General features: G+C 44.0%; 1 protein-coding gene and 1 long non-coding RNA gene across 6 annotated transcripts in view; one reads left to right on the top strand and one right to left on the bottom strand.

Moving 5' to 3' along the window:
* The window catches only part of ryr2a (ryanodine receptor 2a (cardiac)), a 273,470-nt gene that overhangs the window by 142,758 nt on the left and 112,930 nt on the right, over positions 1–17,782 (bottom strand). For all 5 annotated transcript variants that reach the window (XM_062056398.1, XM_062056400.1, XM_062056401.1 and 2 more), the window contains exons 39-42: positions 11,324–11,958; positions 9,929–10,129; positions 8,905–9,010; positions 1,767–1,910 (exon numbers count right to left, since the gene is read on the bottom strand). In XM_062056398.1, the coding sequence (XP_061912382.1) occupies positions 1,767–1,910; positions 8,905–9,010; positions 9,929–10,129; positions 11,324–11,958 (1,086 nt within the window). The remainder of the gene's footprint in view (positions 1–1,766; positions 1,911–8,904; positions 9,011–9,928; positions 10,130–11,323; positions 11,959–17,782) is intronic.
* LOC133655845 (uncharacterized) lies at positions 2,396–13,573 on the top strand. Its single transcript, XR_009827056.1, has 3 exons — positions 2,396–2,737; positions 9,940–10,108; positions 11,654–13,573. It is a non-coding gene; the product is annotated as an uncharacterized LOC133655845 (long non-coding RNA).

Here is a 17,782-nt window from a genome sequence, read left to right as displayed (position 1 = left end):
ATATTGTACACACTGTTCTGCCCCTCTCATTAATGTGAAGTTATTGATAAAAATTAATTTCTCACTGTATAGGTGCCCCTTGCCACATCGTACTTTGAAGTTTGCAGCTTCCCTATATCGCAATTTAGTTTTTTTTTCAAAGCATATTCTACATATTTTTGGCCTATATTAAGCGTTTTCAAGGATGAAAATGGCTAACTTAACTACAAATAGCAATACTACAAAGTATTGTCCATCAGATGAGACCATGGATCAAGTCAGTAGAGTATACTGTCATACTCTATTATTAGGCCTTCTATATTGGATTAAACAAGTGTAAAGGTGACCATGTGGGTGTTATTTCATGTCTTTATTTATGATCAATCTAGAGAAAATATTAGATTAATAATTTGTAAATCCTATTTTGCAGACTAGAAACGTGAAGTCAATCAATCAATCAATCAATGTTTATTTATATAGCCCTAAATCACAAGTGTCTCAATTGTTGTAACGTACCTGAAAAGACAGCAGCCTCAAATCTTAACATGTTGAAACCTAGATGGTTTAAAAAGTTATTACACTAATCCTGAATGCATACCGTGGCTATGCAAGTCAAGGGAGGCATCTTGAAAAATGAATATAAACTCATGAATAATGAAACATAAAATATACATATATCTTTTGGGTAAACTATTGTAAATGTATTTTCTGTATTATTCAAATTTGCACATTCCTACTAATACAGGGCAGAAAGCTGAGATGAGGCTGCAGTGAGTCTTCCCTTTCTGCTTTAGTGCCCAAGCAAGTGCTTTCTCAGTGCACTACGCTCAGCGCACTCACACAAGTACAAAGTAGAAATATGTGATGAGCCAGTCTGCTGCTGATTTACTAAAGGTTTGTGTATCCTAAAGCATGTGTAAAACTGATAGCACACGCAAAGCTGATCTACTAAACGTGTGCAAATTGGATTGTGTCTTTTAAGTGAGCAGAATCAGGCGTGCAATCCATTTTGGGTCTGTCATCATTAATATGCAAAATATATGCTGATCATCGAAACGGCCACAATACTGGGAGGAGAAGATGCATATATTATTATTTACCACGCGCGGTGTGATTTATTAACACTCATCACCATTTTGCAAGCATTATTTTGCGTTTTATTTAGCATGTGTCAGAAGGACGTGCAAACTGACAGTTCCACACATGGCTGCAGACGATAGACAGACGAGAATCCTCCATCCTACATGTGTGTCAACATTTTGGACGGTCAGAAATAAAAAATATTAGACATATCATCTATTCAGCAACATCATTTTCAAATGTTATAGCTGCTAGAGAACTTAAGGGGCTGATTAAATAGAATTCAATTGATGTGTTTTAGTGTCCTTTAGTACTGGTATTATGTTTATTTTTTTCCTCCACATATAACATATATTATCAAAATATTTCTTATATGAAAAACATTTCTAGAAGTATGAGTGCATGAGTGCTGACAAGACACGGCCATTTCTGTCAGCATGTCGCCTATAATGTTTAGTTTGCAGAAACATTAACATCATAACTTTGTAATGGCTGTGTAATGTATCAAATGTAAGTGTGACATAATTATTGCTAATCGGACAATAAAATACAGATCAATCATACAGAGAGGTGCAGTAGTAGCAAAGTACATGACGTAGTAGGTGCTTGTCGCCTTTATCTTTCTAGAACAAAGCACATCTACGGTAAGTGCACTATGAATTAGATATGTGTATCGACTGGTAGACTCTGATCTACACTGAACTTACTAGGTTTTCGATCTGCTTTTTCCTTGGGCAGGTTGGCCATCCTTTTCTTCAGGGAAGACACTTTTTCCACCAACGACATGAGTCGACCTCGAATGGTGAAATCACTGTCTCCATTCAGAACGCCATTTTCATCCAATTCTATTCCTGAGATAACAGAAATACTGCATTTGAAAAATAATGCACAGAGTTAATCAATAAATTATTGATTGTTAAACACTTAATGCTCGCATCAGTTTTGTGCCGCTCTTAATCTCTCTGGGAAAGTCAAGGGGAACTGCACTTTTTTGGGAATTTTGCCTATCGTTCACAATCATTATGAGAGACAAAAAGACACATGTCTTTTTTCTTTTCGGGGGATTTTAAAGATGATAAAAAAAAACGTTTGCAAGTTTTGGTCTAGTCACCATTGTAGCCTTCATAGACCTCTAAAACAACTACACCCCCTCCATCAACGTTCTATATACACACTGCATGTCTACAGTATATATAATGTAGTAACAGGCACGTTCATAAAAATATGTTATATGTACAATATTTACTGTATTTTGGTCATTTTACACATTGCTGGAACTTCTTTCTTTGGCGCATTTATTTCCGTTTCCATAGCAACACACTGCCGTAGTCCTGCCATAAGTGTGTGTTTCTACTTCTGGAAACAAACGCGATTGTGTTGTAATCATGGCAGACTTGGTAACAGACAAAGAAGACGACTATTTATGGACAAATGAGGATTCACAACTTTATATTTTTAAAGCTGACTATATGGAGGATAAACTGCTACTTATAGAAGCAAGTGCGAAGAACAGGATGAAACGCTGGAACAGACAGAAGCCGAGAGAGTTAGGTCGGTGTGACTTAACGCTGTAAATGTGGAACTTTGAGCCAAGCTATGCCAAAATAAATGGTGTACTTACCAAAATCAATGGGAAATGTCCCAGGCCAGCTTGAGAAATCGAACAACTGTCCATCGAGTGAGTCACTTTATAATTGGCCTCAATACTGTAATACTCTCAGGAATGTAGGCTCAGAGACTTCTTCAGTTATCTTGCATTTATTGTACAAGATGCATTTAAGGCACACAACAGCTCCAACATGCGTCTATCTCCTTTCCCGGCAAAACTCGAACCCACACTTCCTGTCAACAACGTCACTTCCCTCACTTCCCCAGAAGTCCCGCCCCCCAGCCAAAGCCATTGGCTAACACCCCGTAGCCAGCCGCTACATCACCCTCCCTTACAAAAAGTCCTCGCCCTCGAGGACTGACCCGTAAGGCAACATTTGGCAACACCATAGCAGCATGTAAAACAGAGCAACCCATTAGTGCAAACAAAACAGTGTAAACAACATAATCCTCACATCACACAAAAACGGGTTCACAAACCCCCCCACCCCCGTTCCCTTCAGTCTAAGGACACCACAAAGTCTTGCAAGTGGTCCGGAGGCCTCTTCATCCGCCTCGGCCGCTCTCCTCCATTTCCCAGCAGTGGGACAGCTGGGTCGGGTGTGCCAGTCCTCGGGAGGGAGCTGGAGGGGGCGGGGGAGGAGGGGAGTGGGGAAATTGCTTTCCCCTGGGGCATAAGCGGGGTATTGGTAAAGGGCTGGGCGGGCAAGGGAGAGGTCACCTGTGTATCCGAGGCAAGGGAAGGGGGACCCCCCCGGTAGGGGGCGAGTCTGTCTCTGTGGAGGGCCACCTTCCTTCCCCGGGGGGGCAGCTGGACACGATACACAACCTCTCCCAGCTTCTGGAGTATCTTACAGGGTCCTGTCCATTTGCTGTCCAGCTTGGGACTGCGGCCCTTCTTCCGAATCGGATTGTAGACCCAGACCAACTCGCCTGGCGCGAAGTCCCTTCCTCGGGTCGTCACATCATAGTAGCGCTTTTGTTTGATGCCAGCTTCCTGCAGCTGCTCCCGAGCGAAACTGTGGGCTGAGTCCAGCCGGTCCTGTAATTTCCTGGCGTACTCTGGCCCTGCAGCGAAGGCCGGGGCATCCGGTGGGCGGCCAAAGGCCAGCTCTGCTGGTGTGCGCATCTCTCTCCCTAGCATGAGAAGCGCCGGTGTGCACCCCGTGGATTCTTGGACAGCAGAGCGACACGCCATCAGCACCAGTGGTAGGTGTTGGTCCCAGTCACGCTGGTGGCGGGAGGTGACAATGGCGAGCTGGTCTCCCAGGTTGCGATGGAACCGCTCCACTAACCCATCACTCTGAGGGTGCAATGGGGTAGTGCGGGTCTTGTGAATGCCCAGGCGCTCGCACAAGGCCGCGAACACCCGGGACTCAAAGTTTGTGCCTCGGTCACTGTGCAGAGACGCCATGATGCCAAACCGACCTATCATGCCCTCCACCAGGGCATCAGCAATGGTCTCTGCCTCCTGGTTGGGAATGGCGTATGCCTCTGGCCATTTGGTGAAATAGTCTATGGCGGAAAGGACATAGCGGTTCCCCTTGACAGACAGTGGGTACGGCCCTGTAATGTCAATCCCCACCCTGTCCATGGGGCACCCCACTGGGAACTGTTGGAGCGGTGCCTGTGAGCGCCCAGTGGGGCCTTTGCGGGCAACGCAAGGGTCACAGCGGCGGCAGAAGTCCTCCACATCTCTCTTCTGCCGACCCCAATAGAATCCCTGTCGCAGCCGCTTGAGTGTTTTGGCGACCCCGAAATGTCCAGACCCACCTCCCCCATGCACTGCCTTAAGCACTGCCCCTTGCAGTCCCTTTGGCACCACCACCTGCCACTGTTCTTCCCCCGTGGCCGCGGCCTTAAATGCCCGCTGCAACACGCCTTGGGACACCCGCAATGAGTCAAACATGGCCCACAGGCCCTTAGTAGCCTTAGAGAATGGTGCCACCGCCTCCCAAGGCGGGCGCTGCCGAGCTTCTACCCACTGCAAAACAGGATGAAGGTCTGTGTCCTCCACCTGCGTGCGCCTCCAGTCAGCATTCGTCACAGTCTGTAGTTCTCCGCAGACAACGTCATCAGCCTGACTGACGGCCGCACACTCAGCGCCCTCTGCCCGCCGCTCTTGTTCCCGGGCTTCCCTGCGCTCGCAGTACCGACATCCGTCTGCTGCACACGGCCGGCGCGAGAGCGCGTCCGCGTTGGAGTGGCGAGCACCTGGCCGATGTTCTATTTTAAAGTTGTATCCTTGCAGCTCTTCCACCCACCTGGCAACCTGCCCCTCCGGCTCCCGGAAAGTCATTAGCCACTGGAGGGCAGAGTGGTCAGTTCTGATCACAAAGGGGAGGCCACACAAGTAATATTTAAAGTGTCTGATAGAGAGCACCACTGCCAGGAGTTCTCGGCGGGTGACACAATAGTTCCGTTCAGACTTGTTGAGTTTCTGGCTGAAGTATGCCACCACCCTTTCCCCTTCCTGCCACGGCTGTGCAAGTACACCCCCGACCCCCACTCCGCTGGCATCAGTGTCCAGTAAGAAGGGCAGGGCGAGGTCAGGTGGGGCGAGTACCGGGGCCTCACACAAGGCCCGTTTCAGCCCCCAGAATGCCTCCTGGCACCCTTCGGACCACACAAAGTCTTTGCCTTTTTCCAGCAATCGATATAGGGGCGCGGCGATTGTGGCAAAACCCCGCACGTGCCTCCGATAGTACGAGGCAAGCCCAATAAAGCTCTTCAGCTGTCCTTGGTCCCGAGGGGCGGGCCAATCTCTCACAGCCCGCACCTTCTCTCCCATGGCGCCAATGCCATCTGCCCCCGGCTCATGTCCCAAGAAAGTTACTTCCCGCCGCATGAAACTGCATTTCTCGGGGTGCAGTTTAAGGCCCGCTGCTCGAATCCTCTCCAGGACTCTCCTCAGGGACCCCAGGGCTGCTTCGAAAGAACGCCCATGTACCAAGATGTCGTCCAGGTACACCAGGCACTCTTGACGGGAAATACCAGCCAGCACTTTGTCCATAAGCCGGGCAAAAGTGGCGGGGGCATTACAGAGCCCAAAACTGAGGACTTTGAATTGCCACAAGCCCCGGCCAGTACAGAAGGCAGATTTAGGGCGAGATTCAGGAGAAAGGGGTACCTGATAATACCCGCTTTTAAGGTCCAGAGTGGTGAACCACGAGGAGCCGGAAACTAGGTCCAGGGACTCATCAATACGGGGGAGGGGGTAAGAGTCTTTTGTGGTCACTTCATTCAGCCGTCTGTAATCCACACAGAATCGCCAATCTCCAGCCTTCTTCTTGGCGACCATGACCACAGGTGCCGCCCAGGGGCTCTCGGACGGCTCAATAAAGTCGGCCCGCAGCAGGTCATCTACGGCCTTGTCGCATACCTGCTGTCGAGCGAGGGGGATGCGGCGTGCGTGGCACTTGATGGGCCGCGCCAAGCCAGTGTCTATGACATGCTCTGCCAAGTGGGTTCTTCCCACTTCACTCTCGTTCATTGCAAAGCTGCCCTGGAATTCCACCAGCAGCTGTTTCAGCTGCTCCTGTTGCTGTTTCTCCAAGTCCCTGTACTCCTCTCTCCACACTCCTCCCCCTATGACCGGGGGTGCCGGCTGCGGGTGGGGGCCCGTGGGTAGGGATGCCCAGGGCTGGCATCCCCGGGTAATACACAGCTCTGTCTCCCCCCTCATTGGCTGAAGGGAGACAGGGCGAGGGCAGGGGTAGTAACTAGGTGATGTGTGAGGCAACAAGAATGTAGAGGCATGCGGTGAAACGGGCAGGGGCCCGGGAACTAGGGTACCCATGGCAACTGTAGGGCCCCCCGGGAAGTTAAGTGTACCCCTCCCCATGTCTAGCAGGCACCCAGTGACTTGGAGGAAGTCCAGCCCTAAGATGCAGCAGTCTTGCACGTCTGCCACCCAAACTAGGTGGCGAACTCGCTTTCCCCCCACGCACAACCACAGGAACCCCTTCCCCACCATAGGAGCTAGCTGGCCCGTGACTGTGCGTAGCTGTACTGCCGTGGGTTCAAGTGGTGTACTGCTGGGAAGAACGTCCGGTCTTACCAGCGTTACCGATGACCCTGTGTCCACCAGACCCACGGTAGGCACCCCCTGGACAGAGACAGCAACATGGCAGGAGCCCCCACTTTTGGCCCCCCCCCCCGTGTCCAGCCCACCGCCATAGGTGGCACACTGCTGTCATCTACTTCTGGGGGGAATGGAGTCCCTCCCCCCTGGCTGTGCCGCTGGGCTCCTCCGGGTGCCCGAAAGCGAGAAGAAGGAGTAGAAGGCGAGTCGTCGTCTGCTTCTGGGGGGGATGGAGCCCCTCCCCCCTGGCTGTGCTGATGTGCTCCTTCCCCTGCTTGACGAGCCTGGGCTGGCGAGTCAGGGTCCGCGGTGGACGTAGGGGCCCGCATACCCCTGACTATGCGGGCCCGGCGCCGTTTCCCGGCTCACGACGAGTGGCAGGGCACTCCCTGCGAAAGTGTCCAGGTTGGCCACATCCCCAGCAGACCTGCATGGGGCACGGGCCACGTTGACTTTGCAGAGTCACCGACCTCAGCAGTTCGGTAATTTCTTTCGCCCAAGCCGGAGCCCCGTCGCTAGACGGGTGTGACGATGCCGCCCTCACTGGATGGGGTATACTTTCCAGTTCCCCGGCTGCAGCTGCGCTCCTCAGCATCTCCCTCTCCACGGCAGCTTCCAGTGCCTCCTGCAGGGACCTCGGGTGCTGAAGCTGCACCTGCACACGCAGATCAGGAGGAGTAATGGCTCCAACAAACAGGTCAGTTGCGAGCTCATTCCGTGCATCAGCAGGCAGGTGACCATATGCACGGCGCACCTGGCCCTCAATGTCATTAGCGAGCCCCCGGAGTGGCTCGCCAGGCTTCCTGCACCTCCCTCTCAGTTCAGTTTTTAAAAGCGCTGGCTGAGACCATCTCCCAAACCTCCTCTTGAGCGCCCCCACCAGGGCTGCGTAGCACCGCTGCTGTTCAGGGTCCAGCAGCAGAAGGCACGAAAGAGCCTCTCCCTCCAGACACAAAGCCAATTGCAATGCTTTGTCCCTTTCTTCCCACCTTCTAGCGTCCGCCAACAGTTCAAATTGAGCGTGGAACGCCTCCCAATCTGATCCACCGGCAAATTTTGGCGTCTTCACTGCGGCCGCAGACGGTGGGGGGGACGCGCCGTGCGGGGAAGGTGTGGGCTGCGGCGGCAGCGGCGACATCTTTACGTCCTCATGGGCTGACGAGCCGCTCGTGTGCGAGCAGGAGCGCGGCTGTTCGACGGTCACCCGTTCCAAAACAGCGTCATCCCGCTCAACTTTAAACTTATGCTCACCGGAGCTAAACATGCTAAACGGCTTGCGGTCCTAGCTAACTCACAGACTGAAGCTAACTTGCTAATGCGCGATACGCAGCGTGTCCTTACCGCGACAAAGTCTCTTCCGAAAATCGTCGGTTTTACTTCTGACACCAGTGTAATACTCTCAGGAATGTAGGCTCAGAGACTTCTTCAGTTATCTTGCATTTATTGTACAAGATGCATTTAAGGCACACAACAGCTCCAACATGCGTCTATCTCCTTTCCCGGCAAAACTCGAACCCACACTTCCTGTCAACAACGTCACTTCCCTCACTTCCCCAGAAGTCCCGCCCCCCAGCCAAAGCCATTGGCTAACACCCCGTAGCCAGCCGCTACAATACACTCAACACGTCTTGCTTGTTAGTACAACTACAGTACATATGCTCTGTGGCTGGCTGTGTATAAACAAAACATGAATTGGGGGCTAATACTTTACAGATACTGTAATACAATTGTTCATGTTTTTCAGTCAGTACAGATTGGTGTCCTATCGCATTGCGTTGTGCATTACAAACTCAAACGGCATTTAGCTGTTGAAGCAGTTTCTAGCTTACCTCTTGCCGTAGCTAGCTTATGGCTAACGCTCTAGCATGCTGATGTGTTACTACGCAAGCAAAACAGATCCTCAGTGTTCGCTCTTACAATAACAATGTTGCTACAGCTTGGTTATTATACAGGTTATGAAATGTGAATAAGTGTTGTTGGCAGTTTTTAGATGCATTTTTAAAGTGATTAAAAGGCAGAATGAATTGATAACATTAGCTGCATTGCTAGCCACCAAGATTGAGCTGATAATTACAAGTTAGAATGCAAAAAACAAAAATGACTTTTGTCGACTTGTCTCTCACAAGGATTGAGAAAAAGGATGACAAGTTTACCACAGTGTCTCATGAGGTCCTCATGGAAGTCAAGAAGCTGTTCTTGGATGTATTCAGGACAGGGACACACTTGCTTCTCGTTCTTAAAGTTCAGCAGCATGTTGATCTGCATGAAACACTTTCTGGGTGAATTCAACATGTCAACACAGTTGAGGAAATTTGAGAAGAAGAATGACATGTCTATGGATGTTCTCATTCATCCAGGTCATTGTATTCTCAGAGCTTTCAATCGATCGCAACTGGACTATTTAGTTAATCTTAGAAGATGTTTCGCTTCTCATCCGAGCAGGCTTCATCAGTTCATGCTCACAGACTTAGTTTGGCAGGTTATGTCGCTCATCTGGAACAAGGGGTGGAGTAGAACATACAGGCATTGTGTGAAAGCTGTGTGGTCTTATAAAGATTTCATGAAAACCATAAAATAAATAGGGTCCCTACTTGGTGGAAATTGAGTTACCACGGTTGGGGGGTCTACAACTTAACCTTGTTAAAATCATAACTTGCACTTTTGGTTTTAGGTGAACCTTTACTATTGATATAACTGAATGGTAACGCTAATAAGGGTGATTGTTGTTGTACCGGCAGAAGTATTACTTCTTTGTATCATACCAAAAGTCGTTTTGCATCACAACAAAGTGAAACCATCCTTGCCTCTGCATGACCCTATTTTGAAGGATAAATACTTTTTATCTGGCACCGTCCTCTCAGACGAGAGCTGTCATATCTGTCTCTGAGCATGAACTGCATGAAGCCTGCTCAGATGAGAATCTGGACAGTCCAGTTCTGATCAATTTACTTAATTCATATTGTTATTGTTTTTTTCTGGATTTTGGGTCTGTACTAAAACTACAAAAAATATATCTTAATCAAATAAACTTAATCAATTAGCTGGGGATCAAAACAAAACAAACCAAACCCGTATTTAGTTCTTTTATTAATACACACATTTTTGCTCTGTGAATAAATCAACATACAGGATTTGTTTCCTTTTGTCTGCTCAATCCCTTTTTCTTTGTATTCCTACCTGTTCTTGAGGCGGGGATCGGAACTCTTTGGTCTTCTTGGCAGTGAGAGCAGCAGACATGTTCAGCGCAAGCATCACCTCATTGTAGCGAAACCTCTGGTTTTCTTGGAGGGAGGCTACAAAGTCATCAGAGAAGGCCACTACTGCTTCAATACGATGACGCACCTGGCAGTCGCATAGGTACTGCATAACATGACACATCTATGGTACACAAACAGCATACAGACATATTAGTTGAATTATATTGTGCAACATTGGCTCATTAATTATGTAACTAATATGAATAAAAAATGTATTCAGACAAATCTCACATAAAACATTTCTAAAATAAATTACTTATAACTGTAAAATATTCACTGGTTGAAACTGCACTATTTTTGTAGAGTTACATATTCTGTTGGTTGATCAATGAAATCCTAATAATAGTGACAATCATCATGTTTGTTTTTGTGGAAATTATGACGGAAAGTGCACAGTTGAACTATTTTTCTTTAATTCTACTTGAATATTCATTCTTTCTATACAGGCGCTGCTTATGCTGCTCGGTGTCACGGTTGAAGATTGTCATGCAAAATGCTCCCAAAAATGTATGAATTAGTTAAAGGGTCTGTTTGCAACTTGCTCACAGTTACATTTTTTAAAGCAAAAAACCCCCACAAAAACAGCACCGGCTAGCTTGTGTTAGCATTAGTGGTTTAACAGAACACATTTGTTTTACAATTGTCTATATTTTTACTAAGTTTATGTAATACTTTTTTTACTGGCCCAAATAAAATGATTAGTGTTTACGGTGGTCCCTCACCTTGTCTCGTCAACACGTACACGCAGGAATACATACAAAAGCCGTCCAAGAGAAGTAGCAAACTATTTGCAGTCAAATGTTACGATAGAACATTCAATGACAGCTAACGCCAACTATCCAAATCTCTAACATTAGCTAACACCACTTAAAACTACATACTGTATGTAGTTACATCATTATGTACTAAAAGCCATGAATGGGCGGGATATACTGTGTAGGTTGGAAAATTAGCGCCCTCTATGCAACTGTGTAAATGTTGTAAACAGCCCCTTTAATCTATAGGTATTTTAGGGTTGTTAGGATAGCCTACTTGATTAACCACATGCAAGCAAAGGATAATATTTTTCAAATAACATAAAAAAGGAAATTTTGTCAAAATGTAAAGCAACATATTGCATGGCATGGGTGAAACCTAATAACATTTACACTGTCATATAATCTTTTCTGTGACTTGAGGTTCTGTAAAATGATGTGCAATTGGTTGCTATTTTTTCACAAAAATAATTATCAAGCATTGTGTGAAAACTACCAAGTCAAAATGCAGCATACACATAAGAAGCTGATACAATAATTTACAGTTTACTGCCAGTTACCTGAAGTTTTACAGGTTCCGGTAGTTTCATCTGCAACAATCCTTCTTTGGGCAAGTCCTCTTCTTCTCCCTCCGTTCTCCTTCCCACCTCCCCACGCATGTCATCCTGTCCTTCACATCTTTCGGAGAACACAGATGGTTCAATCAGCCGCAGTATGTTCTTCAAATCTCCGTTTTGGAATACACCCATGATTAGCATGGTGTAAAACAGCTTGATGAGCGGGACAAAGAGAAATTCCGTGCTGCCTCCTATTGGATCCCTTACATGCATGTTCCCCTCACATACTGCCTCTGTCAACATCTCAATTGTTTTTGTTTTTAATTTGTCCAGGGGAAATTCAGGGCTGTACTGGTAAGACTCTCCTGATCCTGATCCGTTGTTGCAATTGGATCGAGATGACGATCCAGGGCCACAGACAAAACTGGGAGATGAAAAGTGCATTCTGGGTCTTAGGGAAGTGCTGAGACCAATGCCAGGCAAGCCATGTTTCTTCTGCTCATCAGGAAACAGGGTTATACTCTTGGTTTCTCCTGTCATTGGAACAATGTACTCATTGTTCATCATGAGGCGAGCTGTCGCATAGCTGCTAAGGTGGATGTCGATCAGGAGGTCATAGTAGCCTGTGCGAAGCAAACCTAAACGTCACACAGAAACATATAACTGTTAGAACATACAAGTAGACATATTATGCTCTCAGAGCCCTATTCTCTCATGTGCTTAAGTGAAAAAAGATGCGCAATTGCATAGATTCTGGCCGTGGACCATTCTTCCCCAAACGATTTTCGTTGGACAATGATCATTGAACAATGCGACTATTTAATAGAAATAGTGTATCAGGATGCTAAGGCAGAGGAGGTGATCAACAACTATTGTTGATTGATCACCAACAGGAATGTAGCAAGCATAATAACTGAAAAATGTAACACATTTTAATCAATTGATTTGATAGTTTTTTGACAGATAGTGTCAACTTGTCAGCTGTCACTCTTCATCCTCCACACACACACACGCACACACACACGTGTCACGGCTTCACAAACATTCTATATATCACAAAAAACATCAGGGTGGTTGAACTAAATAAGTTAGGCAAAGTTTAATCTACAGATTATTATTATTATTATATACAACTTAAAGGGAAACTACTTTTTTTTTTTTTAGAATTTTGCCTATCGTTCAAAACATTATGAAAAAAAATTACGACGGATGTATTTTTTTTAATGCATTCTAAATTTCTATATTTCATTGCAGAACCTCTTAAGCGTATTTTTAATCTTTCTTTGTCTAGTAATGAGAATCCTAACATTTGGAAATCTGCCTATGTTTTACCGTTGTTGAAATGAGGAGATCCCACAGCTGTTAATAACTATAGACCCATTTCTTAGTTATGCGTCCTAGCTAAAGTTCTTGAAAAGATTGTTAGTGAACAACTTAAAGTATTCTTAGACACCTATGGTCTGCTTTCTGCACATCCATCAGGTTTAAGAAAGAGACATAGCACCATAACCACTGCTATCAAAGTTGTAAATGACATTATTGAGGCATTGGATTGCAAAAAATTATTATTATAATTTTTTTTTTTAAACTGGATACTGTACATCACTGTGCCTTACGTTTTATTACTAGTTGTGACAACCTTGTCCACCATTGCACTTAGAAGGCAAAGGCAAACTGTCTATCTTTTCTCTATGGTTGTGTTTTATATATAAATCACTTCTTGGTCTGGTTCTCCTTAATTTGTGTTCTTTTATGTCTAAATCGCTACGGCTTAAGGTCGCAGGACATACTTATAATGTTTGTTCCTAGAGCCAACACAAATCTTGGAAAAAATGCTTTCAAACATGCTACTCCATGGTGATGAAATACCTTACAAAAGCATCTGAGGTTACCTGAACTGATCACTTTGGGAGAATTTCAGGCTATTTTAAAAGATCGAGAAATTGCTTCTTTTGGGCATTGCACTTATAAGTTGTTTTTACTGAAACATTTCATGCATTGTTTTTATGTTAATATATGTAAGTAATTTATTTTCAGCTGTGGTGTGTGACTCTCGCTGTTTTCTGTTGTTTTTATATGTATTTCTGTAACTTTGTTTTTGCTGCCGTCTTGGCCAGGTCACTCTTGTAAAAAAAGATTTTAATCCAATGAGTTTTGACCTGGTTAAATAAAGGATATTGATTGATTGATTGATTGATTGCTTTAGTACCGACGTAGTTCACTGTGTCTTATCCGTGGTTTGTGTTTTAGCTTTTCCTGTATATATGAATTTGTTGAAAATGATTTCCTCAAGGGGACAATAAAGTCTAAAGTCAAAGGGAACTGAGAGTTTCTTTAATGAAGACGTTGTCTTATAAACGGTGGGGCCAAATTAGGAACCTAAACAATCACAGTTATCTTAGCTCCATGTGGGAGAGGGTAAGTAATAGAGAAGATGGGGACGGCGTGGCGAAGTTGGTAGAGTGGCTGTGCCAGTAATCGGAGTGTTGCTGGTTACTGGGGTTCAATCCCCACCTTCTACCATCCTAGTCACGTCCGTTGTGTCCTTGGGCAAGACACTTCACCCTTGCTCCTGATGGCTGCTGGTTAGCGCCTTGCATGGCAGCTACCGCCATCAGTGTGTGAATGTGTGTGTGAATGGGTGAATGTGGAAATACTGTCAAAGCGCTTTGAGTACCTTGAAGGTAGAAAAGCGCTATACAAGTATAACCCATTTATCATTTATCATAAGATCCAATCTTTGTGAGGTAGAGCTGTCGGATTTTCCATTGCCAAAAATATACCTACCATGTGCTGAAATGGCGAACTTTTAACAAGTTACATAATGCAATATGGAGGAAAAGAAGAGTTGACATGTGGACAAGTTTTAACTATTGACGCGATGAAAAACAGGACGCTGAACACAACTAGCTTAAAGCAGCGTCTGCATGACAGTCATCCTAACAAATGAAACAAAGAAATGTGACAATTTGCACAACAATCTCGTATCATTTTGATATGTTATGTTTACTTTTGTTTTTATTGCGAGGAAATAGCAGCGTTGCATAATTGATGCCAAGTTTGTGCAGAATTTATTTATCCCTTCGTACAGTACTTTTCCTGTCAGATGATGTATAAAATATTATTATTTTCATATATATAATGTAATGTAACACCAAGGTTAGTATGAAATGATTGACTTACTGATGTATTAATTTAGAGTGTCTACTTTTTGTTATGTATTTTATTATTGAGATGCTTTGCAGGTTTTGGGTGCAGAGTGTAAAAGTTCAGTCACACTTTTCTAGCAGATATATTTCTCAGATTTAACTCACATTTCTCAGATTTAGCTAATTTTCAGTACATTTAAGTTTAAATTAAATGTTGACTCTAAAGAGTATATCTAAATGTTAAAACTAAACTTAAATATTAAATATAAATATATGTTAAATCTAACTCTAAACCTAAATGTTGAATCTAAACCTAAATGTTAAATCTAAACTTGAATGTTAAATCTAAAAGTGAGCGCTAAATGTTGAATCTAAAACTAAATCTTAAATTTAAATCTAAATTTGAGCGCTAAATGTTAAAGCTAAACCTAAATCTGGAATCTAAACCTAAATGTTACATCTAAACCTTAAATATGAACCTAAATGTTAAATCCAAACTTTAATCTAAACCTAAATGTTAAATCTAAACCTAAATGTGAAATCTAAACCTAAACCTTAAATATAAACCTAAATGTTAAATCCAAACTTAAATCTTGAATCTAAACCTAAATGTTAATTCTAAACCTAAATGTTAATTATAAATCTTAAATCTAAATGTGAGCGCTAAATTACTCGCCAAGTGTAAAGATGAATATTAGTAGGATGTCAATATTCTACCAATCCGATGCCTCTCAGCCGGACCCACATCTCTACCTCTTAGTGCATGACACTCCTACATCTTTCATATAAGTTGCATATTTTTTTAAATGTTAGCTCCAAATGTGTGAGTGTGCGTGGTGTGTTGCTTAAAGACAATTACACACTCAAACATGTCGATGCTGCACTTTCGCATTTGACAATGAATGGAACTGATTCTTACAATGAGGCATGCAGTGTGCATGAATACACTTATTTATATTTGTATGTGTCTGTCATCAGTTCGCTGCACTCTTACCTCATGATTGTGTCACATATGAACATTACTTTGCTGTAAACAACGAGGTCACTGTCATATAGGTTTGCTCATAAAGACTCCTGATAAGGACGCCTCATAAGGACCTATCAAGTGGATCTCACTTTCTTCCCCATAAAGATTGCAACTGTCCCTCAATGATTCTGACATAAGTTATATATTTCTGATGTAATAGTCAAAGTATTCAGAGAGGAAAACGATGTGCAGGATGGCAATATTCTGTATCTGCGTAAGTACCTGGCTAGACAGGTACCACATGCTTGAAGGAGATAAAACGCAACTGGGAAGAGTAATTTCATCATAGAGTGAATAGCAATGTGCTATCCCAGGAAAATGGAACACTCCACTGCCGCCGTATATCAGAATGTGTTCAAGTTTGCAGCTCAGTCCGCCAACAGCCTCAGAGTGCTTGCGGCCTACCCAGATGACATTTTCCAGCATATGGGACGCCAGCTCGACAAGGGGTGGACAATTTGTATCAAAAAGGATATCAAAAGCCTTTCACAAGGTTTTCATACTTTTCAATAAATATTATTTTCTAACAATACACTATAGCCTACTGTGACATGCTTGAGAACCAAAAATAGCTTAGAAAACATGAGATGTTATGTGAAATTTAACAAAAAAATTAAATACCTCTCCTCATATTCCTTCAACATTAGGATGATAAAAGAACCAATTTCACCTTCTTGATGCATCAAATTGTTGTGGTGTATGTGGTTTATGACTTTAAATTGTATGGTACAGGTTTGATTTTCAGCCAGGTTTGAGCCAGATGTATTAGAATTGGGGGGGGGGGGGGGGGGACAATTTACGCTATCGTTAATTTTGTCATTTAAATCAACAAAATAATTGTACTATGCATGCTTGTAAATGCCCAATGACAATCATCTTGCTCCTTAAAAATGTTTTCCTCTCACTTCTGAAATGAAGACTATGCCACACAAGGGAAGAATACAAACAAGCTAGGATAATAATAATTTTGCCTCATTAAAGCATTTATAAATGTAATTGTCTACTTTGAAGGTGAACTGCACTTTATAAGAGCTAACGCAGAGCAACTACTTTTAGCAATCCCACTCTCTGATCACCAGAGGTAACTTATGCAGCCATTATGTAGCCACATGCATACTGAGCTGTTGGTGCTCCATCGCCTCTGAGTTGGTAAAGTCCGAACTAGGTTATAAATCATGCCTCTCACCTGGGTAGTAGAAGGTGTCAAAGTCAAGTTGGTGAACTTTGAAATTCAATTTACACCTGGAAGACATGGCGAGGACGACAAGACAATATTCTCATTTGCTCCCAGCATTGTTCACCTGAAGACGATTATGATCATGTCTTGAAGTACTGTATATACACATCCCATCAGTTGGAATCCCAATGAGAGCGGACATTGTTCAGTACAGATGTATACTGGCTACCGGTATTTTTAGGTACCGGTTCCTAATTGAGTTGGCCCAAACGGACCGTAAAACTTTGGACTAATGATATTGCTATTTGTAGTCTTTTACCCAGCTAACCGTCGTAATTATGACACGCGCGCGCTGAAACATTCATTCTGGTGCCGCAGCAAAGCATGAAAAAAAGATACGGCGGAATCGGAGTCAATCTTTTATCGCCCCACTTCCGGGTACACGGAAGTAAACAGAATCATAGATTTGTGCGTCATCGGAATCGCGGATGGAATAAATTTTCGCTAAAAACAGAATCTAAATGCGGAAAGTTGTGGAAATTGGCGTATTATGACTGAGATGCTGTCATTGAGAGGAAAAGGGGAAATAATGTTTACCGTGCACTTGACAAACACTAATCTGCATGGAGCCATGCCAGCCAGGGGCCAGCTCTCTATCCACGGCAGCCCGGCATCCTTCTGGGGCCATTTTTCAAACTACTAAACTAACTCCAACATATACAGCCCAACATTTACCAAATGACTTCAACGTGTCAGATGGTATGTTTCTTTTGCAAATATGATGACTACTTGTCACCATAAAGCTGTGTGAAAAACACCTGCCACTACGGCAGCCAGTTGTGGACGTGACTGCTAATTTACAGCTTCCAAAGCTATAGTTGGAGCACCAGTGTTTCTTTTACTTGAAAACATGTAAACTCAAATTTAATGATACATGGTTATTGTGCTTTTTCCTAATTAATTTCCCATTTTTTAAATTCACTTAGAATGTTAATAAAACATTGAACTAATCCCTAGTTTGTTTGGTTTTTAGTACAGATGCTATAAAACTGGCAGGTTAAAAACAATGTAAAAAGTTCTGATATCAATGGAGATCAGAAGATTTTTCT

This window comes from Entelurus aequoreus, linkage group LG08, assembly GCF_033978785.1.
Source record: "Entelurus aequoreus isolate RoL-2023_Sb linkage group LG08, RoL_Eaeq_v1.1, whole genome shotgun sequence".
Taxonomy (NCBI): Eukaryota; Metazoa; Chordata; class Actinopteri; order Syngnathiformes; family Syngnathidae; genus Entelurus; species Entelurus aequoreus.
The sequence above is the reverse complement of the archived record's forward strand: the minus strand, read 5'-3'. Positions and strand labels throughout refer to the sequence as shown.